The following is a 26,555-nucleotide window of genomic DNA, read 5'->3' as shown; positions in this document are numbered from 1 at the left end:
ACACATAAGGACGGTAACACCATTGATCTGGTCTTCTGCCGGCTCTGTTCAATCTCCCACCTAAATAACTCACCGCTTCCACTCTCTGACCACAACATTCTCTCCTTCACGCTCACAAATCCTTGCCCACCCCAGCTCACTCCTATCTACCACACAGTCAGAAATCTACAAGCTATTAACCCTCAGACACTTTCAGATTCCCTACACTCATCTCTGTCCCCAATCTCCTCTCTTTCCTGTCCTAATCTGGCTGTTCATCACTACAATGACACTCTTAGAAGCACCCTTGACCAAGTAGCTCCCCTCACCCTCAGAACCTCCAAACACAGAGTAAAACAGCCCTGGCTCACATCGCAAACTCAACTTCTCCAGCGATGCTCCAGGAGTGCTGAACGCCTATGGAGAAAAACCCGCACACCAGAAGACTTCATCCACTTCAAATTTATGTTAAGAACCTATAACGCTGCCCTTCACCTCGCCAAACAGACCTACTTCACCACCCTGATCTCCTCACTAGCCAACAACCCCAAGAAACTTTTTGACACTTTTCACTCCCTCCTCAGGCCAAAAGCACAAGCCCCTATCACAGACATTTGTGCTGATGACCTGGCCTCCCACTTTACAGAAAAAATAGATAATATCCGTCAAGAAATCTGCTCCCAACCACCAAGTGCTGTGACTCCCATCCCTTCCTGCATCTCCCCTGGCTCACTCTCCACATTTGATCCCATCACAGAAGAAGAAGTCTCCAGACTCCTCTCTTCTTCTCATCCGACTACATGCACTACCGACCCCATGCCCTCACATCTCCTCCAGTCTCTCTCTCCAGTCATCACAACCCACCTAACTACAATCTTTAATCTCTCCCTCTCCTCGGGCATTTTCCCATCCTCCTTCAAACACGCCATCGTTACTCCATTACTAAAGAAACCTGCTCTCGACCCATCCTGCACAAACAACTACAGACAAGTCTCCAATCTCCCCTTCATCTCTAAACTTTTGGAACGCCTAGTTTACTCCCGCCTTACCCGTTACCTCTCCATTCACTCCCTTCTAGACCCTTCACAGTCCGGCTTCCGCCCCTTACATTCGACTGAAACTGCACTCATCAAAGTGACCAATGACCTTCTGACAGCAAAACGTAACGGTGACCACTCTCTGCTCATTCTTCTTGACTTATCTGCAGCTTTCGATACTGTTGACCACCATCTCCTACTCTCTAGGCTCCAGTCACTAGGCATTAAGGACACTGCACTCTCCTGGTTCTCTTCCTATCTCTCTGACCGCTCCTTCAGTGTTTTGTTCTCTGGCTCCACGTCATCTCCTCTTCCTCTTGCTGTCGGGGTACCTCAGGGCTCAGCCCTTGGCCCCCTTCTTTTCTCTCTCTACACGGCCCCAATTGGACAGACCATCAGGAGATTTGGCTTTCAGTACCATCTTTATGCTGATGACACACAACTATACACGTCTTCCCCCGACCTTACCCCCGCTGTACTACAGAACGCCAGTGACTGTCTGTCCGCAGTCTCCAATATCATGTCCGCTCTCTATCTGAAACTCAACCTCTCCAAAACTGAACTTCTTCTGCTCCCGCCGTCTACTAACCTCCCTAAATCTGACATTTCCCTCTCCGTGGGTGGTACCACAATAACACCCCGGCAGCAGGCGCGCTGTCTGGGTGTTATGTTTGACACCAATCTCTCCTTCACATCCCATATACAATCCCTTGCCCGCTCTTGCCGCTTACACCTAAAGAACATCTCTAGAATCCGCCCTTTTCTCACTATGGAAACAACAAAAACCCTCACTGTTGCATTAATCCACTCTCGCCTGGATTTCTGCAACGCTCTATTAATTGGCCTCCCCGTCACTCGACTATCCCCTCTCCAGTCCATACTTAATGCAGCGGCCAGGATCGTCCATCTGGCTAATCGGTACTCGGACGCGTCCGCTCTTCGCCAGTCCTTACATTGGCTGCCCATTCATTATAGGATCCAATTCAAAGTACTTGTTCTCACCCACAAAGCTCTCCACAGTGCGGCACCCCCTTACATCTCTTCTCTCATTTCTGTCTATCGGCCTAGCCGATCACTGCGCTCTGCAAACGACTTTTGACTAACCTCTGCACTAATCCGTACCTCCCACTCCCGACTCCAAGACTTCTCCCGTGCTGCTCCTATCCTCTGGAATGCTCTACCCCAAGAAATCAGGACTATCCACAATTTGCATAGTTTTAGGCGCTCCCTCAAAACACACCTGTTCAGAGCGGCCTATCACGTTCACTAATCAAAGTCATTCTCTGTGTAAGTGTGCGTGTGTAGCCCATTCACTATCTCCATCCATCCTTCACTCCCGCAAGATGGCTGGACCTTCATTGTAAATACACCATTGTAAATACACACCTGTACTTTGTATCTCCCTCACCTCATTGTAGATTGTAAGCTCTCACGAGCAGGGTCGTCTTATTTCGTCTTATTTTGCTTTAATTATTGTATTGTTAACGTTGTTACTTATGACTTGTGTTTTGAAACTGTTAAACTGTAAAGCGCTGCGGAATATGTTGGCGCTATATAAATAAAGATTATTATTATTATTATTATTATTATGTTTTGCTTTTTGCTTCATTCTCTTTTGTGTTTTTTCATTTAAGACAAATTAAATGAAGATAATACCAAAGAATTTGTGTTTGCAATCATTTTCAGGGAGAAACTGAGTATTATCTGACAGAATTGCAGGGGTGTCAATACTTTTGGCCACAACTGTAAAAGTGTGTTGTGTCAATGGGATAACATCAAATTGTATTAATTTATGGCTGTGTGGCACTCTTTGAAGCAATCCTTGACGCAAAGGCTAGGTTTCTCAGGTCAGGTTTCCAAATAGTAAGTTGTGTCTTTTCGGATTCCCCCCTTTGAGCACCGTTTTTGTGATTGTCCATTCCTCACTGTTTGGGGAAGCTCTCCTGGGAAATGTTGCCCTGGTACAATACAGGCACCATCAGTTTCAGAAGTACTGGGACCCTCACCATCCTGAGTGCCAAACATTAGGCCATTGATGACTACCTCCTGAAACTGAAAGACGGTCCCCATATTGCCTGAAGATCGGAACAGCACAAAAGCAATGTACAGTGCCATCTGTAAACGGACAATTTTTTGTACTATACTTTATCTTTTCACATGGCACTGTATGGTTGGAGAACCTGATCTGAGAGGTCTACACCCCCCATGTACCTGTCTCCCCGCTATTCCCCAGCCTCCCCCCTATGCCAGGCCCTTCACTGGCTTACTATCGCCCAGAGGCTCCAATTCAAAGCCCTAACCATGACATACAAAGCCATCCACAACCTGTCTCCTCATAGATCTGTGACATGGTCTCTAGGTACCTACCCACACGCAACCTTCAATCATCTCAAGATCTCCTTCTCTACTCCCCCCTTATCTCTTCTTCCCTCAACCACATACAAGACTTCTCCCGTGCTTCCCCCATACTCTGGAACTCCCTGCCGCAACACATCAGACTCTCACCATCAACGGAAACCTTCAAAAAGAACCTGAAGACCCACCTGTTCCGACAAGCCTACAGCCTGCAATGATCCTCGGTCTACTGAACCACAGCACGACCTGCTATACCTTCTCCTACTGTATCCTCACCCCTCCCTGTAGACTGTGAGCCCTCGCGGGCAGGGTCCCCTTTCCTTATGTACTTGTGTGTCCCTTGTCTTACACATGTTTACTATACTTGTCTATATTTCCCCTTTTCACATGTAAAGCGCCATGGAATAAATGGCGCTATATAAATGCATAATAATAATAATTGTAGTCCAAGATACAATCTGGCTTTGGGACTTGTGTTGTGGTACCTCAGACAGTGACATGGGAGCTGTTGTCACGGCGTATGGTGGTCAAGATAAGGACATCCCTCTTGTCCTTGACCACTAGCATGTTGGTCTCTGCTTTTGCCCTTACTCAGCAGTTGCCCAATTAGCGGCGTAGGGAGGGCTGCCTTATTTTTTCGCAGTGTGCCGCATGCAACTGTACTTCTGACAGTGAGGGTGACAGGATTAAAACCCAGCAGCTCCTGTGCACCAGACGGCAGCTTTTCCCTCTGGGCTATTCAGCTCGCTGGACAGTTCCATGCTAACCCAGATACTTGTACCTGTGTAGTTTCTGACTGTCTCCGCCCTGAGTTCCTGATTAGCTCCATCCTGATTGAACACCCTATTTAAACCTGGTATAGCACTCTCTTCCTTGAGAGATTATTAAGCTACCAGCCTCTAGTCTAGCTTCCTTTCACCTGATGCATATCCTCAAGATTTTACTTCTGCTGCTGTGTACCAACTTCTGGCTATCCCTGACTACTCTTCCTGCCACTGCTGTCCCTAGTGGTTGCAATACCACTGCTCCAAACCAGGTCAGTCCATAGCAGAGGGTCTCGAAGGATGGGATGCTGGTGTAAAAGTTATCTACGTTGAGGTGATAACCCTTTACCAGCGTTTGGTGCAGCAATTCACACACAATTTTCTGTTATGATTAGGTAACCAAGGAGGATAACAGAGGAATAGGCGAAGCAACCAGATAACCAGAGAGGTTGGTAACTAAGCGGATTGCAGACCCCTAAACTGACAACACAACTAGAATTAGCCGTGGGAAGTACCTACGATGCCCTAGACGCCTCGGCACAGCTAAAGAAATTAACTAAGCCTAAAGCAAGAAAGGGGAAAGCTAAACTGCCCCGGAGTAGAACCCTAAAGGAATAGATAGCCCCCAAACATATATTGCCAGTGAGACAAGATGAGGCACAAACACAGGCAGAAAATAGAGTAAGCAAATGATGGGGCCCAAACTGTCTAGATAGAATAGGACAGGAAAGGATACTGTCTGCAATCACGCAAAAAACCCTAAGAAAAACTCCAACACGTCTGATATGCAAAAATATTGAGGCCACACGACCTCTCCCCCACTAAATCAGAACTCTGGTGTAACTGGACGCAAACAAAAGATACTAATATAACGGGATTAGAAATACTGCAAAGACTGACATAAGCTGAGGCAAATGAAACAGGGTCCAGCACAAGTCCCAGCAGGGAAACAGGCTGGACTAACACCAGCAAGGCAGAAATGCAAAAAAGCAGACAAATAACTTATCTGAAAGATGCAGGACGGAGCAGGAGGCAAGCAGACTTCCAAACAGCTCAGGAAGAAAACCAAATCACCGGCAAGGGAAGGTTGCTCACTTAAATCACCCCAGTCTGTAACACCTGACCTCCAATCATCCAGCTCAGGTGATTGACTTCTGTCAGCCAGACCAGCTCCATTACCAGCAGCAACCACCAGAGGGAGCCCAAACTCAGAAGCCAGGTCAAAAGTGTTCACAACAATTTTCCCACTCAACCCCAGGATAGGAGAGCAATCAGTTGGGTTAATCTGGGTGTCCTTCTCTTCATAGACCCTAAATCTGTGGGTGTACCCTGAGGTACTCTCGCAGCTTGTACAGTTTAATTCCATGCCTGGCCCTCATACAGTAAGGTATTGGCGGAATTTGAGCCTCCCTTTGAAATGAACCAGAGATTCACCTAAACAGATGTCCCTTTGAGTATTGTGGCCTCAGCACAGATCAGTCACACAGCACAGGAGATCTGAGGTGGCAGGAGATTGCAGGAGATAGTAGGAGGCAGGACATAGCAGGTGGCAGGAGATAGCAGGTGGCAGGAGATCACAGGAGGATCGCACTGACCCACCAATGATTTTTTCTTTCTCAGGTAACTCAGAGGCGGTTTACAACCGCTCTGAAGTAAAGGTGGTGTGCAGAGCGGTGACAACTATTTTAGATTAACCCTCTTGGTGCTGATTGGCTAATAATTATTGTTCAGCCAATCAGCGCCAAAAGGGTTAATCAGCCCACATGACACAGAGTTTTTTTACAACTTCATTCTGATATGACTGTGATTGGCTGGTCAGAGTTGACCAGGCCTGCCCCCAGGGCAACGTGCAGGGATGGCCCCTTATATGCACAGTGCCGTATATGTACTTCGCTTTGTGGGAACGCACTTCCCGCTGCGCCGTACATACACAGCGCATGTTGCAAAGAGGTTAAAAAAAGTTCAGCTAAAAAAACCTATGAATGCTTTAATGCCTAACCCCTTTTAACCCCTTTGTGGGACTGTTTATGAGTACACCCCCCCTTCTCTGTAGGGCTGCCCTACATTCCCCCTGGGATCCTTGCGGAGCTGTTTACACCACGTCCTGCAGCAGAGCTGTGTCTGCCAGCGATAACCTCACCACCGAAACTTATCATAACATGTTTTTCTTTCCCAGGAATTGTTGCCTAATTATACAAACCGCCCTATTTAATCTCCCTAAGGAAACTCCGTATTCTGCTTTGCGGCTGCAGCATTTTACCCAGGACACTAAATTCACAGTCATTAAAGGGAATTCAAAGACGGCAACACAAAGGACAAAGCACAAAACGTATTACTACGGGGACACTTGTATCTACCGATGATTGCCCGGGTACTGATACGTCTTAGAACTAGAGATGAGTGAATGAAATGAAAAATCATTAAATCATTAATTTTTTTTTTTTTAAATATGAGGCAATAAAAAAAGACAAGTCCGATCTGTCAAAATCTAAAATTATTCAATCCATATCGCAAATGCTAGAATAAAAAAAACCTTCCAAAGTTGCCATTTTTATCAGTCGTTGTTCCTCCTCCAAAAATGTGACACAAAGTGATCAAAATGTTAAGTGCACCTAAAAAGGTAGGAGTAAAAATGGCGACTCAAGAGACAAAGAAAAAAGGTTCTATCAATGGAAGAATGAAGAATGATACTAAATATGGAGTGATGTCGCACCGAACGTTGAGGAACGATGCAGACGCGGCTTCTTACCGCTGTCACACTGAAACTTTTTCGTGCAGTCGGCTTCCTCTATGTTGCACAGTTTGGAGGGGAGACAATCTCTGGACTCTGACAGCTGTCCTGAGCAGCTCTGCCCTCCGAACTGAGAGGGGCGCTGCAGCGACCGAACCCGGAACTGGAAAAATAAAGGTGCCGTGTTAATGTGCGAAATTAGAAAAAAAAACAATCAAAAAATGTGCAGTGTCTCTGTCTTCTCTATACAAGTTGTATATTCAGAGAGGAACAGAACTAAAGCTCTATAGCGCCACCTATTGGAAGTAGCAATCCTACAAGTCAATATCGAGCCTTGCGATATGACTAAGGATAAAAACCAAATCAGAATCTCACTTTGCAGGAACAGTGTTTCAGGGTATCGCCCCTCATCAGTGCAAAGTATGAGATCTGATTTGGCTGTGTGAGAAACACCGTGACTGCAAATTGACATTCTGATTTGGCTTTTATACTAAGCCATATTGCAAGGCTCGTTAAAGGGTCGATATTGACTTGTAGGATCGCTGCTTCCAATAGGTGGCACTAAAGGACAATTTTCATATTTAAATTCACAGAGGAGCATGCAAGGCGTTTAAGTCTCCTCATACTGGCATGCCACTCTCCATAAGGAGAAACCTTACCCCACAGACCCCAGTCTTAGCCTCTCACTTAGCCAAATCAGATCTCATTCTTTGCCCTGACAAAGGGCAATATCCTGTGTTTGTAAATTGAGATTTTGGTTTGGTTCTTTTCCTAAGTCATATTACAAGACTCGTTAAAGGGTCGATATTGACTTGTAGGATCGCTACTTCCAATAGTTGGCACTAGAAGACAATTTTGCACATTTAATTTCCCAGAGGCACATGCAAGGCATTTAAGTCTCCTCATACTGGCATGCCAGATCTGGCATGTCACTCTCCATAAGGAGAAACGTTACCCCACAGACGCCAGTTTATTTAGCTAAAGTCAAGACTACATCCAAACATGAGGAAAAATAGAAATAAAACTTTCTAATTCTTATTTTTGTAGTATCTACTTCCAGCTATAAATGACTGCCGGCGCGAAGAGACTTTATGGCCATAGTCTGCCCCTCTGTACATGATAGTTGTTACGTTGCTGGTACTACAATACCTTCTTCTTCAGACACGGATCGCAGTCAGACCACGGCCCCGCATCTCCTAGCTGGCAGTTGATTGAACACGACTGTTCATTGCAAGATCGACTCTCGAATTTTGTACATAGTCGCTCACAATCGTTTTTATAATAGTGTTCGTCGTATTTGATATTCCTGCGTATACAAAATATCAGTCAGAATTCACATTCTTAAAGGACAAGTATCTAACCAGCGATTCCTCCTGCTGCGTGAATGTATCGGTGCAGGACTCCCCTGCGGAGCCGCATTACTCGCACGAGGACATGAGGAACTGACTGTGGAACAGATCCACAACGCGAAAAAAATAAATTTTAATAAGATTTCTTCCAAAAAAAATTGAACCTACCGAGCTCGACTTTGAGTTCCATGTTCACATGTTTTAGAGCAAATTGACCATGACGACCAAGGATAATGGTCGCAAAAACAAGAAGACGCCTTCCCAACGATGGAGCTTAAGAGCAAACACGCAAGAAAAATGTTGTAATCCATGGAGGTTTATGCTGAAAGAATGCTAAAATAAAAAAGGAAATGCAGTTTACTACTCATCACCTGCCCTTATCCAAGTATTAATAAAAGAATTTAAAAAATCCAAGCGCCCGCCCCTGAGGAACTACAACATTAAACAAAGAAAAAAAAAGATACCATAGAAACATATCTCATAATTAATCTTTTGTATAATCCACCATCAAGAGGACCATCAAGCGGATACATACCAAAGAGGTAGCCCACGTGGCTGACCGTGTGGCCCTTAGAAAGAGTGCGCTGTAAAGGAGCTCCATTTTTAATACCCCATTAATAGAGGAGGGCCCTCATCTCTTAGAATGGAGAGCAGTTATAACGACCACCTCCTGCTTTGAAGGACCTGGCAAGCCCATGTTATAGAAACCCATTGATGTGAGTGGACACCGTGTAATACTTCACTTCTCCTGTGGTGGCGCCGCAGGAAAATTAAACACTTACCGCCACGTTTCCCTAAAAGTCAAAATTGATCACTTGGGGGGAACGCTTTGTAATCAGCATATTGTCAGGATTGTCTCTGACAAGCAGAAATTGTCAGGAAAGCAAAACCCCAAGAAACAAGGCCATGGGAGTCCTGGGTCAGGAAAATGATTTTAGGGGAAAGCCTAAAAAAGCCTTTTGTTTCCTGGATGGCAAAACCCTATACCGTAATGGCAGGCTCTATTTGGATATTTGTTATTGGGTGACCTATAACTTTCTCTCGTCTAGTCCCCATGTTATAGAGGGGCTGCATCTGTGGGTAGCGGAGCTGTGCCAGGATGTGGCATCTATGAAGAGTCCCCCAAAAGTGCTGCAAAGAGGCAGAAGTGACAGTGCATGTTATAAAGTAGCACCCTGCTGCCCCCCTTCCTGCCTCCAGGGCAAACATTTCATATAAATCCCCCCAAATACAGACTATAAGGACATCGGTAGATCTTACCGGGCTGCCAACTTCTCCTCTCTGTGTAGAAAACGCACCTCACCTAAAAGTCCAGGGTCTGTATTTACACTGGTTAATTTTACACCATTCATCCCTCCCTCCTAAAGTGCAGAACCATTCCCCCTGTCACTGTTTGTTAAACCCCTTTTGGGGATTTCTTGTGGCCCTGGACACTGTCATAACTTCTGTTATTTTGACGTGCACTCGGCTGTAGTAGTTTTAATACTTACTTTTGGAAGCCAGAACATTGTGATCTATAAATTGTTTAAATTGCTAAATTTATTGTAGCGTAAGACAACTTGTCCTTTGCCGTAAGCCTGTACTTTATTTATCCGATGGAAACGCCGCTGTTCTCCTGAATCCGGCGATGCTTTTCTTTTTTTCCTGCGCCTCTCCTGTCCTGAGATATGGCCTCCTATTTCCTGTATATAAATTTAGTCATGTTAGCCAAGTGGGAGTCGTCCTCACTTCTATTCTGTGGGCGTGTTCCTTAGGGACAGGCCCATTTGTCTAAAAGACTAGATTTATATACAGTGAAGAAGAGGCCATATCTCAGGAACAGAGAGGCGCAAGAACAAAAGAAAAACATCGCCGGATTCAGGAGAACAGCGGCATTTACACAACATAAAATATACCTACAATACTGTGTGTGGAAAAATAACTAATAATGCTTTCAGCATATTCATCCAGATTGGGCCATGTTGACTTTGGCTATTGGTGGTGAATCCACTGCTGGTATATAAGGGAATATAGGGAGCAAGTTTTGGTAAATTTCCAGGTCCAGAATGCCAGTGCTACGTCATATCGCCCTAAAAACTATGCCCTTAGATGGATTATTTCCGTCAAATTTGGAGATATTTAATAAGTAACTGCAACCACCTTGTCTCTTCTCTTCGAGTCAGAATGTTGAACGCATTTCATAAGTTCCATTAAAGGCGCAGGTTTTCCACCTTGATGATGGGGATGGTGGATTTGGGTTTTTACAATCAGCATGCACTTTATACTCCGAAACTTAAAGGGGTGGAAAATGTTTAATATTGTGGGATTTTAGCAGATTATTATCCTCTTTCTCACTGATTCCATCACAGGACTGGACAATATTTTGCCAGACAATGCGGGTCACGCTGTAGGGTGGGAGAAAAAACAAAACTTGGCCTCAAATAACCATTGAGTCATGTAGTTTTCGGTTGCATTTTATTTTTATTTTTTCCCCATAAATATTACCCCTTTTCCATTTGCAATGTGGCACCGTGGGCCGCATCTTACCCCTCTCCCCAGTCCTGTGCTCTTGAAAACTAAAAGTTCTGTTAAATTTAAGGCTTCATTTAGAAAAACGTTTCCAGTCCTGATGATTTTGCCTCCGCAGCTTCTCTGCTGTTTTGCTGACCAGATTAAATAGGAAGGACATGAATGTAACTTTCCTTATCTTCACTGTTTACTTGACCCGTCCAAAATATTCTCAGGGCTGAATCCCCCCATCTAATGACCAATCATCAGGATTTCAACACAGTTCCCATAAATGTGTAGACACATTGGAAATAGTCCAAAATATCACTTCCGGGATTTCCTCATATCGGGGCTGAACGTCTGTTACATGGAGCCCACAATGGATCCTAATGACAAGAAGAGAAGAAAATACAAGAAAAAAAAACTCAAATAAAACTTATTAGCACTCATTAACTATTAAGAATAGGCATAGCATATACAACATATATAAGAGAAAATGCCCAGAAGACAGGGGGCGCTACACTGTATTCAGTACTACAACTTATCGGGCTATGGGGACAAACATGGGGCTGAGAGAAAGGAGCGAGGAGCAGGGACAGAGTTACCTCTAGGCACAGAGGAAGGTAAGAAATATGCTGAACAGACAGTTTACATAGAAATACAAGGAACAGTGTGTTCTCACTGGTAAAACATATTAATATGCTAATTATATACTGCAGGAATTAGAGGAGCAAACTATAGGAGCTACCACAAAGGAGGACACCCAGGAGGGACAAGGGGATGGCTGAAAACAGGGAGAATACCCAGGAGGGACAAGGTGATGGCTGACAAGAAGAAGAAGAACATCCAGGAGGGACAAGGTGATGGTTGAAAGAAGAATACCCAAGAGTGACAAGGTGACCGCTGAGAAGAAGAACACCCAGGAGGGACAAGGTGACAGCTTAAAAGAAGGAGAATACCCAGGAGGGACAAGGTGATGGCTGAAAACAGGGAGAATACCCAGGAGGGAAAAGGTGACAGCTGACAAGAAGAAGAAGAACACCCAAGAGGGACAAGGTGACGGCTGAGAAAAAGAACACCCAGGAGGGACAAGGTGATGGCTGAGAAGAAGAATACCCAAGAGGGACAAGGTGATGGCTGAGAAAAAGAACATCCAGGAGGGACAAGGTGATGGCTGAAAAGAAGAATACCCAAGAGGGACAAGGTGACAGCTTAAAAGGAGAATACCCAGGCGGGACAAGGTGATGGCTGAGAAGAGCACCCAGGAGAGACAAGGTGATGGTTGCAGAGGAAAAGAGGAAGGAGGACAAGCAGGAGGGACAAGGTGATGGCTGAAAGAAGGAGAATACCCAGTAGGGAAACGGTGACGGCTGAGAAGACCACCCAGGAGGGACAAGGTGATGGCTGCAGAGGAAAGAGGACACTCAGGAGGGACAAGATGATGACTGCAGAGGAAAGAGGACACCCAGGAGGGACAAGGTGATGACTGCAGAGGAAAGAGAACACCCAGGAAAGACAAGGTGAAGGTTGAAAAGTAGGAGAACACTCAGGAGGGACAACGTGACAGTTGAGAAGAAGAAGAACACTGAGGAGGGACAAGGTGACGGCTTCAGAGGAAAGAGGACACCCAGGATGATCAACATGACAACTGCTGAGAAGGAGGAAAGCAGAAGGGACAAAGGAAAAGACTGCAGAGGAAAAGAACACCTGAGAGGAACAAGGAAGAAATTGCAAAGAAGGAGGACACTCAGGAGCAACAAATGGAAGGTTGGAGAGGACACTGAGGAGGAACAAGGGGAGGGCTGCAGTGGTGGAGGATACCCAGAAAGGGATAAAAGGATGGCTGCAGAGCCTTTGGACACCCAGGAGGAACAAGTTGAAGATTGCAGAGGGAGGAGGACACTCAAGAGTATTAATAGGAAGGTTGAAGAGGAGAAGGACACCCAGAAAGATCAAGGGGAAGATTATAGAACAGAAGGATACCCGGAAGGAACCAAACGAAAACTTCCCAGAGGATCAGCATAAAGGGTTGCAGAAGAGGAAGACACCCAGGCAAGGACAAGGGAAAAGATACTGATGAGGAAGACACCCAGAAGGGACAAGATGAAGGTTACAGAGAAGCATGACATTCTAGAGAAACAAGGAGGATTTCAGGGGAGGAAAGCCAGGAGAAATAAGAGAAGACTAAAGAGGAGGATATTCATGGAAGGACCAAGTGAAGAGTGCAGAATATGTAGAATGACACACAGAAGGAGCAGATGGATGTCTGCGGAAAAGGGTTACACTTAGAAAGGACAAAAGAAATATTGAGAAGGGGGAGACTCAGGTGGGATAAGAGAAGACTTCAAAGAAGGAGTACACCAAGGGAGGGACAACTGGGAAACTGCAGAGGAGGAAGACATTTAGAAAATCACCAAGGATAGGCTGTAGAGAAGGAAGACACCCAGAAGGGACAAGTGAATGACTGTGTAAGCAGGTTGTGGAAAGCAGAGATGCAAGAAAGGCAGAGCAAGGGTTAACAATTTAATTGAACAGTAAAGATACTCCTCGCATGGAGATGAACAATTAAATTTCAAATGATAGGGCAAGAAACAACAACATGTGACAGCAGTCCACTCAATAAACTTATCGTCTTCGTCGCTTTCTTGGCCGCAGATGATCCAATGAGGGTTGTAGTCCCAGTAACGGCCGGTGCAAAGTCCTCAGGGGAGTTTCCACAGCTCACGATATATCTTCTGGCGGCAATGGGTGGTTTCCGGTTTTACCTGTTGAGCCAATAGTCCATAAATTGTGCAGCCAAAGTCAAGGGAGTTGCGTACAGTGTAATGTCGAGGTGAGTCTGCGGTGTGCTGTCCGGCAAAGAGGGCCACAACGAACAGTCTTGAACATGGCCCCCGTTCCTATGCCCGTGCGCGACACTGAGCTTAACGGAGCCCACGGCGCATCCTCTGCTGCTGGGCTCAGTGGCATGCTCATGTGTAGCCGACCGCGATACGTTGCGGTGCTGCTCACGAAGCTGAGCACGCTTTGCACACACCAGCTCTGTCACTGTCGGCGGGAAACTGCCCGTCGCTACGTGCGCTTTTCTCTTTGCCACGCCCCCTGCTTCCGGGTGAAGAGGTTTGTCCGGTCCCCTATTCAACCTGGGACGCAGCCTCGACATTTCTGGACCCGGCGCAGTACAGGTGCCCACAGCCTGGTCTTCCTCCTTACAACTGCAGAGGAGGAGATCAACAAAACAAAGGAAGAATGCAGAGGAGGAGTTCATGGAAGTGAAACAAGGGAAAGAGGCAGAGCAAAAGGACATCCAGAAAGGGACAAAAGGAAGTCTGCAGATGAAAATTACACCCAGGAACATCAAGGAATGGCTACATAATAGGAAGACTTCCATGAAAACCAATGGGAATGCAGAGAAGGAGGCCACCCAAGAAGAACAATAGCAAGATTTCAGAGGGGTGGGACACCCTGGGAGAGGCAAGAAGGAGCTTACAGTGGGGGAAGACACCTAGGAAGGACAAGAGAAGATTGTAGAGAAGGAGAAAACTCAAGAGAATCAATAGCAAGGTTGCAGAGAAGACATTTAGAATGGTCAAGAGGAAGGCTGCAGTGGAGGAGGATACCCATGGATGAACAAGGCCTCAGTGATCAGGTCAATGGTGGTCACAGGGGTCCTATCCCAAGTTCAGGCTATTGATGTGACAGTTCGGAGAACTGTGGCACCCCAGGAGTACGGTTGCCACAGTGGCCTTACCTCCCTCCAAGGGGGAGAGATGTCATGCCTGGAAGCAAGGAAGGGATCTCTTTGTCAGGTAGTTCCAGCATACAACACAGTTCCTGCTCCAGACCAGCAGAGGGAGCTCTAAACCCGATTTCTGGGGAGCTGCTCTCTGGTCAGAGGCAGGAAGTTAGTGGTTAGTTAGAGCTGAGCAGGGAAGCGAGAGGACGTGCGAAGAGGAGCTGGGGACGAGAGCATAGCAGCGCTCATCCCTAAGCTTGAGTGCCAGAGACCAGACGCTGGAGTCCGAAGCTGTGTGGGTGCTAAAGGTCCCACAGCAGAATCCGGAGGACAGGAGGCCACAGATCCTCTGTCGCCAACTGAGACTCGACGATCCCTGAAGTAGGCTACAGCTGCCTGTCATGCGAGTGGAGTTCTACCTAAGTAGCAGACACAGAGATGAACTTGAATAGAGTTCACAATAGCAAGTACCTCAGAGAATAGCGCTAGAGAGGAGGCCTCACAACCAACCTGAATAAGATTCCCAAATTGCTTTCAGGCTGACCGTCTTTAGAACCATCCGTAACTTGAGCCCTGGACTGTGCCTACACAGCTCAGTAAAAGGTAAATGAAACTTCACTCTGTTGTGTCCTTTGAATTCTTTCTGCAACACCTTCTCAGCACTGCTACATCTGTTGCCAAATACTACATCACCATCTCCCTCAACATCTTTCATCTGTCCTGGGACTCAGCTCTGCCTGTGGAAAGCTATTCCAACTCTGCTGCATCACACCATCAGTCCCAGAGGATCTGCACTGCAGCGCTGGTCCCCTCTGATCAGATACCACAAGTGGCGTCATGAACACTTTACAAACTCTTTATTCTTCCCCTGTAAATATCCTCTTTTATTGGACGCCCAGGGCCACGGACCGGGTCACTGCTGCCACTGTAATACTGCCCCTTTAAGAAGCGACCCGGTACCGAGTACCCCATGGCCCTGGCGGGCGCTCCAACTTCGCGTCACGAACATGATATCGAAGCCCGGTATCACCGGGTACTGTATGCCATAGACTGCATTGAACTGTGTGATTGCTGCCATTACAGCGCCACACGGCACGCGGGAAAAAGAAGGGATGTGCTGTTGTTGGCGGAGCCAGAGAGAGAGCGTGAAAAGAGAAGTGCTGCGCGCGCTCAGATAGCAGCTGGCAGAGAGCAGGGAGCTGAGGCCTGGAATCCCGGCACACACTGTTCATCCAGCCGACGGAGCAACAGTCTGGTAAGCCAGTGGAAACTCAGAGCCTGGCTAAGATTTACTAGGGGGGAAGAAAATGTCTAACGCAGGAGAACATTTAGCGGCGGATGCTGCCGCAGCCCCCATGTTGTTGCAAGATTCAGAGACAGGTGCAGCTGCAAGATCTGGCGACCGCCGCTGCAGTCCCTATAATGCCGCTATCAATGCCATATATACCAGGAGCGGCCTGGCTACCGCAATACTGAGGGGAGTCACATACCCTGAACGATTTCAAGGAGAGACTGTGCAGTTTATTTGAAGTGGAACCAAATGTCAGCCGCTCAGCGCCCCCTAGGTGCCCAGCAATTACATACCACCAAGAGGCAGCATCCTTCCCTCAGATCCCTGTTGAAGCCGACGCACAGACCCTAGATAATGATCCCTCTGCAGATCTACGTCTTCAGATCCAGGAGCTGACCAAAAGTATGGCTGCACTAGCCAAAACTGTGCAGTCCATGCAAGTGCCCCCAAAGGAGAAGATCCAGCTGGCCTCCAGTCCAGATGACGTCCCGTGGCGACGGCGGAAGAGGATCCCACCGATCAGAGGGAGGGACAACGATCGCTACGACCAGGACGGACGACGCATTTGCAGCCCGCTGCAGCAGAGCGGGGCACATTGCAAGATTCTGTCATTTAAACGAGCAACCCCTGGGGCAGAGGGCCAACCCCCAGGAGTAGGACAACCAGGCCCACAGAACTGGCGAGCCAAGTACGTCGGAGGGCGACCGGTCCTCCCAGTGGTGATTGACGGCATCCCCATGAACGCTTTGCTGGACACTGGCTCTCAGGTGACAACTATGCCATATATTCTTTACAAACGGTATTGGGCTGACTCTGAAATTACTCGCGACCCAGATGATGAGCTGACAGTAGTTGCCAGCAATGGTCAGGCTTTGCCGCAGGTGACGTACAAGGAGGTGACCATTAAAGTGGGGTGAGAAGAATTAAAAGCTCAAGGCCTGATAATTGTAAACATTGATTGACGAGAATGTAACCTTAGGTACTAATGTTATGAAAAATTGTCTTGCCGAGGTTATTATTTTGTTGCAACAGGTAGCCGAGACTGCTGGTTCCAGTGAGCAACGGGTCCTGCAAAAGGAGATCAAGGCCCTGATGCGAAGACAGCAGGTAGAGCTATCTGGTGGAGAAGTCGGCAGTGTCAGGCTGGGTTCACACGTGGCGTTTTTTTCGCGTTTCCGCGGCAGTTTTAACCGCGCGATTTTGCCGCGAAAACGCGAAAAATAAGCATCCCATGCATTCCTATGGGATTCCGCAATGCTGTGCTAATGCTGCGGTTTTTACCGCGGTGGAATCGCTTCGCGGTAACAACCGCAGCATGCTCATTATTTTGCGGAATCGCGGCGATCCCGCACCCATAGGAATGCATTGTTGGCTGTGCACACCATGCGGAAAGTAAGCAGAACAATTGCGGATGGTACCCACGGTCCGGAGGAGAGGAGACTGTCCTCCGGGCTTTGGGTACCATATCCCTGTAAAAAATAGAATTTAAAATAAAAAATATTGTTATTTTTACCCTCCGACGTCCCGCACAGCCTTCCCGCCTCTCTCCACGCTCCCGTTCCCAGTAGTCCTTTGCGAAAATGCCCGCGATGGCGTCCGATCTCGCGGGAACGCGACGTCTCGCGAGAGTTCCGGTACGTGTGCACTTAGCCTCAGAGTGAGTGATTCATTCCCCATTTCAATACCCCCAAGGAGTGAAATGTTAATTTGGTGTCGGGCAGCCATAGGCCTCAGGGGAAGAGATTACCAAGCCCTGGTAGAGCCAGTGTACTCTGATAGCCGGCCCACTGTCCTGACAGCCAGAGGGGTAGTTGATGTCCGCAAAGGGAGGGTACCTGTATGCATCTTAAATTGTGGGGAGGAGGAGGCCACACTACCTCGGTATGCCACTGTTGCTAAGCTGTTCACTGTCAATCACAACGCAATTCAGACAGCAGAACCCTTGGTCTCGTCTGAATAGGCGGAGGACAATGGCCCTGCAAAACAGCTGGAGGATTGTGGTGTCAGCAGCTGCACTTAGGCACTGACTCCACCCTTACACAACAAAAGAATGGGGTTTACCGAATAGTCCAAGAGTTTGAACGGGTATTCAGCAAACACCCTTTAGACTTTGGGCAGGTAAAAGGGGTCCAACATCATATCCCCACTGGAAACCATCCGCCCATTAAAGAGAGGTACCGGCCTGTACCCCCAGCTCACTATCAATGTGCGAAGAGTATGTTACGAGAGATGAAGGAGGCTGGGGTGATCAGAGACAGTTGTAGCCCCTGGGCAGCTCCACTAGTCCTCGTTAGAAAGAAAGATGGTACAATTAGGATGTGTGTTAACTACAGGAAAATTAACAGTATTAGCCACAAGGATGCCTATCTGTTACCTAGGATAGAGGAATCACTAGCTGCACTGAGAACCGCTAACTATTTCTCTACCTTGGATCTCAACAGTGGGTATTGGCAGGTTCCCATGGCAGAAGCGGACAAAGAGAAGACCGCCTTCGCAACACCAATGGGCCTCTCAGAGTTCAATTACATACCATTCGGGCTTTGCAACGCACCAGGAATGTTCCAGAGGTTGATGGAATGCTGCCTTGGACACAAGAACTTCGAGACAGTTCTGTTGTACCTTGATGACGTCATTGTCTTCTCCAAGACCTATGAAGACCATTTGGAACACCTGGCTGAGGTGTTCGAAGCCCTGTCCAATTTTGGCTTGAAAGTGAAATCATCCAAATGCCACCTCCTGAAGCCCAAGGTGCAGTACCTGGGCCACGTAGTGAGCTTGGAAGGCGTGGCACCGGACCCCGACAAAGTCACTGTTATCCGGGATTGGCAGAGGCCCAGCAACATTCATGAAATCCGTCAGTTCCTTGGGTTGGTAGGCTACTACCGAAGGTTCATCAAGGGCTTTACTGAAATAGCCGCAGCCCTGCAAAACCTGCTCATGGGCCAGCCCAAGAAGGCCAGGAAGAAGAGTCCTACGTTTGACTGGAATGACGAACTGGAAAGATTCTTTACTCGGTTGAAGTTGGCTCTCATGGGGGAGAAGTTCTGGCCTACCCAGACTATGACCAACGATTCATCCTCTTTACTGATGCCAGCAACGTGGGACTGGGAGCAGTACTGTCGCAGGTACAGAAAGGCAAAGAAAGAGTAATCTCCTACGCCAGAAGGAAGCTTCGTCCCACTGAAAGGAACCCTGACAACTACAGCTCCTTTAAACTGGAGTTCCTTGCCATAGTCTGGGCTGTGAACGAGCGATTCAAACACTACCTAGCTGCGGCAAAGTTTACCATCTTCACGGACATCAATCCGCTGACTCACCTGGAAACCGCAAAGCTAGGTGCGCTGGAGCAAAGATGGATGGCCCGGCTGTCCAGCTACGAGTTTACCATCAAGTACCGAGCGGGACATAAGAATGCCAGTGCTGATGCGCTGTCCAGAATGCCCAACTTGCCAGACTGGGGAGGAGATCCGGAAGCACTCGAAGAAATCGAGTTACCAGCCTTTCACCGGCCGGTTGCGGCCCAACGAGCCCAAGGGGTCAAAAACAAGTGCTACATCGTGAAAGAGGCCACGCTAAACCCATTGCCCCACTATGAGTGGGCAGATATGCAGGATAGCGACCCAGAAATCCACCTGGTAAAGGAGCTACTGACGTAATTGACTCGCTCTCTAGTCCACATGCTCCACAAGATACCCAACAGTTGTGGAAGGAGAAGGGCAGGCTGTTCATCTACGAGGAAAAGCTGTGTCGGAGGAGTGTGAATGCCCGAACTCATGAACTGGTCTGGCAGGTGGTAGTCCCGAAGCGATATGCGTCAATGGTCCTGGAAGAATACCACGATGGAGCAGGACACTTCGGATGGAAGAAGTTGTAGGTCCTACTTCGCGAGAGATTCTACTGGGCTGGTATGAGGAAGGCCATTGAAGATTGGTGCTGAGAATGTGGACAATGCAACCTGCGTAGGAAGGACCGTAATAGCCAGTGAGCCCCATTACAGCCAATAATCACCAAGCAGCCGCTTGAGTTTGTAGCCTTAGACCATGTGAAGCTGGTCCCAAGCCGTTCAGGCTATGTTTACGCCCTCACCATCGTTGACCATACTCAAGGTTCCTGGTAGTTGTGCCTGTCAAGGACCAAACAGCAAAGACAGAGGCCAAAGCATTTCCACAACACTTTTGTCGACCGCACGGTTACCCTGAACGAGTGCTTACCGACCAAGGCCCAGCGTTTGAAGCAGAAGTGTTTCAGGAGTTCTGTAATTTGTATGGCTGCAAGAAAATCAGGACGACACCGAACCATCCACAGACAAATGGCATGTGTGAGAAAATGAACCAAGTGGTAATTGACCTATTGAAGACCTTGCCCTTGGAAGAGAAAAACCTGTGGCGTCACAAACACTTTACAAACTCTTTATTTTTCCCCTGTAAATATCCACTTTTATTGGACAGCCAGGGCCACGGACTGGGTCACTGCTGCCACTGTAACACTGCCCCTTTAAGAAGCAGCCCGGTACCGAGTACCCCACGGCCCTGGCAGGCGCTCCAGAACCCCTATAAAAGTTATTGATCATGACTTTCTTTTCCAGTGACATAATTTATGGAAATATCTATCTTTGAAAAGTCACCAAGAAAAACGTGACTAATATGAAATTGATAGAAAAGTTCAGGTAGAAGATAAAGCAGAAGGATCTCATCAGTAATTTCTGCGCACACCGCCGGTACTGATGTATTCGTTCATTACCCGAGGAGCACCTTTCCACTCCACAGACATTTCTGAAATATGAATTAGAAAAGGTTAACAGCCCATAGGACGCTGAGCCGCTCCGCTCCATCATGCCACAATTGTGGTCCTTGCACGGATTGCCGCGTTATTTTAGCATCTCCTAGCAACTGTATCCTCTGACTATTCAACAGCCGCGCAAGGACGCGACTCTGAACTTCAACACAAATCAGTTTTATGGAACAAAAAGTGATTTCTGTCAAGTATCTCCGCGGAAAAGAAGAACATCCTTAAAGGGCCGCTGTGCTGTGCAATTCTTGTAGTAAAGACATTACAGGGATTTATTTTATAACCCGGGACTGGAAGAAATATTTCAGTGATGGGAAGGTATCAGAAAATGACATTTAAAGGAAATTTTTGTTATAATGCATTTTTTTAAAAAATTTGTGATTTATTTATTTATTTTCTGGCTAGGCATTTAGAAAAGTTTGAAAATCTATACTGCAGTGCTCACACCAGCCACTAGAGCACACAATAACATTGTGTTTTATGTAGGTCACTTGTCAGCTTTGCTGTACAGATTGTGACAGAATGATCAGAGTCACCTAATTAGTACTAAAATTATAGGGTGGGGAAGTTACTGATAGCTCTATTGTACTGCTGGAAAACTAGGTAAAGCAGAATAGTTGCATTACAATCATCCACAACATTAAAACCACCTGCATAACCGATGCGATTCCCTGCATTCTATGATACCTTCCTTCCATTGCTTCCAAACTCTGGATTAGGTGTGTCTGGTTTTGCTTCTGGAGATATGGGTCGCCCTCCCAGGGCTGTGGGGTACTCGGCACTGGGCCGGTATCGGCGGGATGTGTCACAGCAGCGGTGACCCGGTCCGTGGCCCTGGGCGCCCAAGAAAAAGGGGAATTGCAATGGTGGAATGTGATGGATCAATTGAATAGTTTGTGACGCCACCTGTGGTGTTCGGCAAGTGAGGTGTTAGGCCGACGCTGCATGCAGATCCTCTGGGACTGATGGTGTATTGCAGCCAAGATGGTGAAGCTCCCCACAGGTGGAGCTGTAGTCCCAGGGCAGTGTAGATGTAGGGGTAGAGGAGAGACGCAGGCAGTGAAGAATCTGGTACCCCCGATGTAGCGGTACTCTGTGTGTTGGCGCAGGAATGAATGGAGGACACCAGGGCTTGTAGTTTCAAAGCTTTACTCACAGTCTGTAGTACACACAGATGCCCGCCTCCGTGCTGTGTCCTCCGGGTAAGGGACCCAGTCAACCTCCAGGCAAGATAGGATGCTCCCTTCCAACACTCCGCCAACATGTGCCTTTCTGAACGTCTCCTCTATAGCGCCTTTAAGTGAAGTACTCCTAGTACTGAATTACACTGGAGTTCCTCCTGACAGATGTTCCCAAGAACTCTACTTGTACGGCAGACAGCTGTAGCCTGCTTCGGGGACTCCTTGTTCCTGAGTCCCGGCTCACTATCCAAGTTGCTATTGTGCTCCCAAATCTTAGATGGGAGTAGTGCATTTACAGCCCACTACTCCACCGGTGTCTGCTGCAGAACCATTAGTGTCCATACAACCTCGGGGACCGGGCCCTGGCCTTGCGCTTAGAACTTCTAGGCAGGGTTCTTCCTCTAACCCACGTCCTCTGTTCCCTTTACTCCTACGTTCCGTATTCGTCTTTCCTTCTTATGGAAGATCAGGTTTCTGGTCAATGTCTTTCTCCTTCTTTCCTTTCCCGTGCCAGCAGACCCAGGTCACTCAGATCTGCTGCAGCACCTCCTTCCTCTATCCCTCTCCCAGGGATCTTCTCTCCTCACTCCTCTCCTCTCAACTCACTGACTGACTGACCCAACTTCTAATCCTTCCCGCTCTTTTATGTATTCTCACTCCACCCGCCTCCAGCACATCTCGTGTTCCAAGCAGGGAACCACCAAAGGTGTTCTGCTACACTCCAAGCAGGGAGCCGCAATGTGGCTTTGCTGAACTACTGTGCTGTGTGGGATGCGAGTGTTGGAGCGTGGTTAGGAGTCTCCAACCTACCTGGAAGGTAGGGTACCACACCTAAGGAGGAGGTACAGTACCTCTGTGGCAACTGAATCCTCAGGGGCGCCACAGATAAGCTGGAGAAGGAAAGGTTTCTATCCCAGGCCTGAGATCTGCTTTCTTCCCAGAAGGGTGGTGAGTCTTGTGTTTGGGGCACAGAGATTCCTGCTTGTGAATGGTTGGATTGGCAGCAATTTTTGAGGTTGGGCTGGTGTTCGCTAGGGTTGTCCCTTAAACCCGCTACTGTGGGTGTTTGCAATTCAGTCAGTCCTTGGGGGGGGTGGAGTGTGGATTGGTAGTGGGGGTCACGATGAACCGGGCAGCGCAGGAAGCCACTCTGAGGGTGCTGGCGTATGTCACTGATGTTACCATCTTTGTGTCCTTGAAAGGAGATGCGGAGTTGGAGATGTTGGGCGTAGATCTCTATTCAGACGTAGATCGCCATCAAATTTAGCAAGGGGGGATTACCCCAAACAAAATTGGGACAGCAGGCTAGAGATCGCCACTCAGAAGGTGAACCAATGGAAGGGTTGGTCTTTGATCCTAAGAGAAAGGTGAAACCGTGTGGACACTTACCTGCATTCTTTACAGATCTATCTGGGCAGTGTGTGCATTTTTCCGGAGCCTCTCTGGTCTCGGGTCTCCAGTTTGATCTTCTAAGTGTTATAATGAAATAGATATATCCTGGTCAAGAGGGAGGTTACGTATGGTACGAGGAGACTTGAAGATTGGGTATGTTGAAATCAATATTGCAACCCTCTGGAGAGGGCTGCTCCGTGGGTATTCTCCTGTTGGAGATGTTTTCAAACTTTCTTCCAGGAATGGGAGACAGGAGAGCAAGTCAAGGATCTCCGGCTTATGCTACCTTGGTTCTGAAGGTAATTCGCCAATGGGATCTGATAATGTTGGAGATCAGGACTCTGCCAAGGAAGCTCCTTGACAAAAGGTTGTGTTGACCCATTTTCAGAAGCCTCTCATGTTGAGAGATTGCCGAAGTCGGGATCTTGGGGTGGGTTTGCATCTTTTGAATTCTATCAAGATCCCCTCGAAGTTTTGGGACTTGACTTGGCGCTGCTTCCATGGGAAATTGTGTTGTAGAAGAGAGAGTGGGAGTGGTGGCGATGGATATCCTTGGGGTGCTCTGAGTCAGGAACCAGCCATGTCGGGAACGAGTATAGATTTATTCGGCACTACACATTTCAGGGAAATGTAGGATATCCACTACCCACCACTCCCACTCTGTCTCCTCTACAACACGGCACCTGAGCTAGATGCTAAGAGCGGACGGTGGGTGCTGCAATGCTTCAGGATCATAGTTAATCAATATTCATTCTCAGCGTTGTGCCTGGTTTGCCCAACCATGAGAAGTGAGTGCAACATCTCCCACTCTCCTATTGGTCTGTCCTGGATTTTCTTCACATGGAAGAATTTGGTGATGGACATCCTGCACTTATGTTATGCTTATGGTTTTTGAGTTCTCTAATTTGCGTTTATTGTATTTTTTTTTTCACTTTATAATAGGAAGTCCTGACTCCTTTCTATCATAGCTGCGATGTGCTGAGTGTCCTGTCACCTTACTATTATAGCTGTGATGATCTGTGGGTCCTGACACCTTTATAACATAGCTGCAGTAATGTTCTACATATCCTGACACCTTTCTATCATAGCTGTGATCCTCTGCGTGTCCTGACACCTTTCTATCATAGCTGTTATGCTCTGAGTGTCCTGACACTTTTCCATCATAGTTGTGATGCTCTGTGTATTCTGACACCTTTCTATCATAGCTGTGATTCTCTGCATGTCCTGACACCTTTCTATCATAGCTGTGATGCTCTGCATGCCAACACCTTTCTATCATATCTGTGATGCTCTCTGTATCCTGACACCTTTCTGTCATAGAATCGTAGAGTTGGAAGGGACCTCCTGGGCCATCTGGTCCAACCCCCTGCTCAAAGCAGGATTCGCTAAATCATCCCAGTCAGATGTCTGTCCAGCCTCTGTTTGAAGACTTCCATTGAAGGAGAACTCACCACTTCTCGTGGCAGCCTGTTCCACTCATTGATCACTCTAACTGTCAAAAAGTTTTTTCTAATATCTAATCTGTGTCTCCTCCCATTCAGTTTCATCCCATTGCTTCTAGTCTTTCCTTGTGCAAATGAGAATAAAGTTGATCCTTCTACAATGTGACAGCCCTTTAGATATTTGTAGACAGCTATTAAGTCTCCTCTCAGTCTTCTCTTTTGCAAACTAAACATTCCCAAATCCTGCAACCTTTCCTCATAAGACAGGGTTTGCAGACCGGTCACCATTCTGGTCGCTCTTTTCTGAACTTGCTCCAGTTTGTTGATGTCTTTTTTAAAATGTGGTGCCCAAAACTGGACACAATATTCCAGATGAGGTCTGACCAAAGAGGAGTAGAGGGAAATAATGACTTCACGTGATCTAGACTGTATGCTTCTGTTAATACATCCTAGAATTGCATTTGCCTTTTTTGCTGCTGCATCACACTGTTGACTCATATTCAGTCTGTGATCTATTAGTATACCCAAGTCTTTTTCACATGTGCTGTCACTTAGCCCTATTCCTCCCATTCTATATATGCTTTTTTCATTTTTATTGCCCAGATGTAGTACTTTGCATTTCTCCCTGTTAAAAACCATTCTGTTAGTTGCTGCCCACTTCTCCAGTTTATTTAAATCTTTTTGAATCCTCTCTCTCTCTTCTCTAGTATTAGCTATCCCTCCTAGCTTTGTGTCATCAGCAAATTTAATCAGTTTACCCTCAATTCCTTCATCTAAATCATTGATAAAGATGTTGAACAATACAGGGCCCAGGACAGAGCCCTGTGGTACCCCACTTGAGACATTCTTCCAACTGGATGTGCAGCCATTTACGACCACTCTTTGGGTCCGATCACTAAGCCAGTTATGAATCCACCTAACAGTTGCCTTGTCCATTCCATACTTAGTCATTTTTTCAATAAGGATTGTATGAGAGACTTTGTCAAATGCTTTGCTGAAGTCAAGATATACTATATCTACAGCATTTCCTTGATCCACCCAATCAGTAATACCGTCATAGAAGGAAATTAAATTAGTCTGACATGACTTATTAGTTACAAACCCATGCTGACTCTGCTTAATCACTTCATTCTTATCCAGGTATTGACATACATGTTGTTTAATAATTTGTTCAAAGATCTTTCCTGGTATAGAAGTCAGACTCACCGGCCTATAGTTGCCTGGGTCCACCTTCTTCCCCTTTTTGAAGATAGGAACAACATTTGCTCTTCTCCAGTCTTCTGGCACTTCTCCTGTTCTCCAAGAATTTTCAAAGATTATGGAGAGGGGTTCAAAAATTTCTTCTGCTATCTCCTTCAGTACTCTGGGGTGTAATTCATCTGGACCTGGAGACTTGAATTCATTTAGGTTAGCTAAGTGTTTCTTCACTATCTTTCTGTTTATAGATATCCTGGATTCTTCTATTCCCTTAATAGGACAGTGAAGAACAGTTGATGTTACATTTCCTTTCTGAGAGAAAACAGATGCAAAATAGGAATTTAAAAGTTCAGCCTTCTCAACATCCTGTCTTACCATTTCATCATTTTCATCCTGTAAAAATCCTATAGCATCTTTGACTTTTCTTTTACTTTTGACATATCCCCAAAATCCTTTATTATTGCTTTTGACATCTCTTGCAAGCCTCAATTCATTTTCAGCTTTAGTTAATCTGATTTGTGCCCTGCAGGTTCTGCAGACAGCATTATATTCTTCTTTAGATATGCCTCCCTCTTTCCATTTTATAAACATTTTTTTCTTCCTTTTTAGCATGTGCTTAAGTTCTGTGTTCATCCATCCTGGTTTCCTTAAATGCTTCCTATTCTTCCCTCTTTTCGGAATTGTTAACAACTGTGCTTTGAGAATTTCATTTTTCAAGGTTTCCCATCCTTCCTGGACATTTTTGTCTTTAAGGATATCCAGCCATTGGATCCCTCCAATTCTCTTTCTGAATCCCTTAAAATCTGCCTTTCTGAAATCTAACCTT

The 26,555-nt window shown here is 46.8% G+C and overlaps 2 protein-coding genes across 2 annotated transcripts in view; both read right to left on the bottom strand.

The window, feature by feature from the left end:
* The window catches only part of C6 (complement C6), a 54,106-nt gene extending 44,546 nt beyond the window's left edge, over positions 1–9,560 (bottom strand). Inside the window, exons 1-4 of the mRNA XM_073562666.1 lie at positions 9,476–9,560; positions 8,384–8,548; positions 8,016–8,172; positions 6,885–7,029 (exon numbers count right to left, since the gene is read on the bottom strand). Of these exons, the coding sequence (XP_073418767.1) occupies positions 6,885–7,029; positions 8,016–8,172; positions 8,384–8,526 (445 nt within the window). The 5' untranslated portion in view covers positions 8,527–8,548; positions 9,476–9,560. The remainder of the gene's footprint in view (positions 1–6,884; positions 7,030–8,015; positions 8,173–8,383; positions 8,549–9,475) is intronic.
* A 743-nt stretch (positions 9,561–10,303) lies between these two features.
* Positions 10,304–26,555, bottom strand: part of PLCXD3 (phosphatidylinositol specific phospholipase C X domain containing 3) — a 156,004-nt gene continuing 139,752 nt past the window's right edge. The window contains exon 3 of the mRNA XM_073562665.1: positions 10,304–13,467. Within this exon, the coding sequence (XP_073418766.1) occupies positions 13,464–13,467 (4 nt within the window). The 3' untranslated portion in view covers positions 10,304–13,463. The remainder of the gene's footprint in view (positions 13,468–26,555) is intronic.

Source organism: Dendrobates tinctorius, unplaced genomic scaffold (genome assembly GCF_039654945.1).
Source record: "Dendrobates tinctorius isolate UK_male_01 unplaced genomic scaffold, ASM3965494v1 ptg000362l, whole genome shotgun sequence".
In the NCBI taxonomy this organism is placed as follows: domain Eukaryota; kingdom Metazoa; phylum Chordata; class Amphibia; order Anura; family Dendrobatidae; genus Dendrobates; species Dendrobates tinctorius.
The sequence above is the reverse complement of the archived record's forward strand: the minus strand, read 5'-3'. Positions and strand labels throughout refer to the sequence as shown.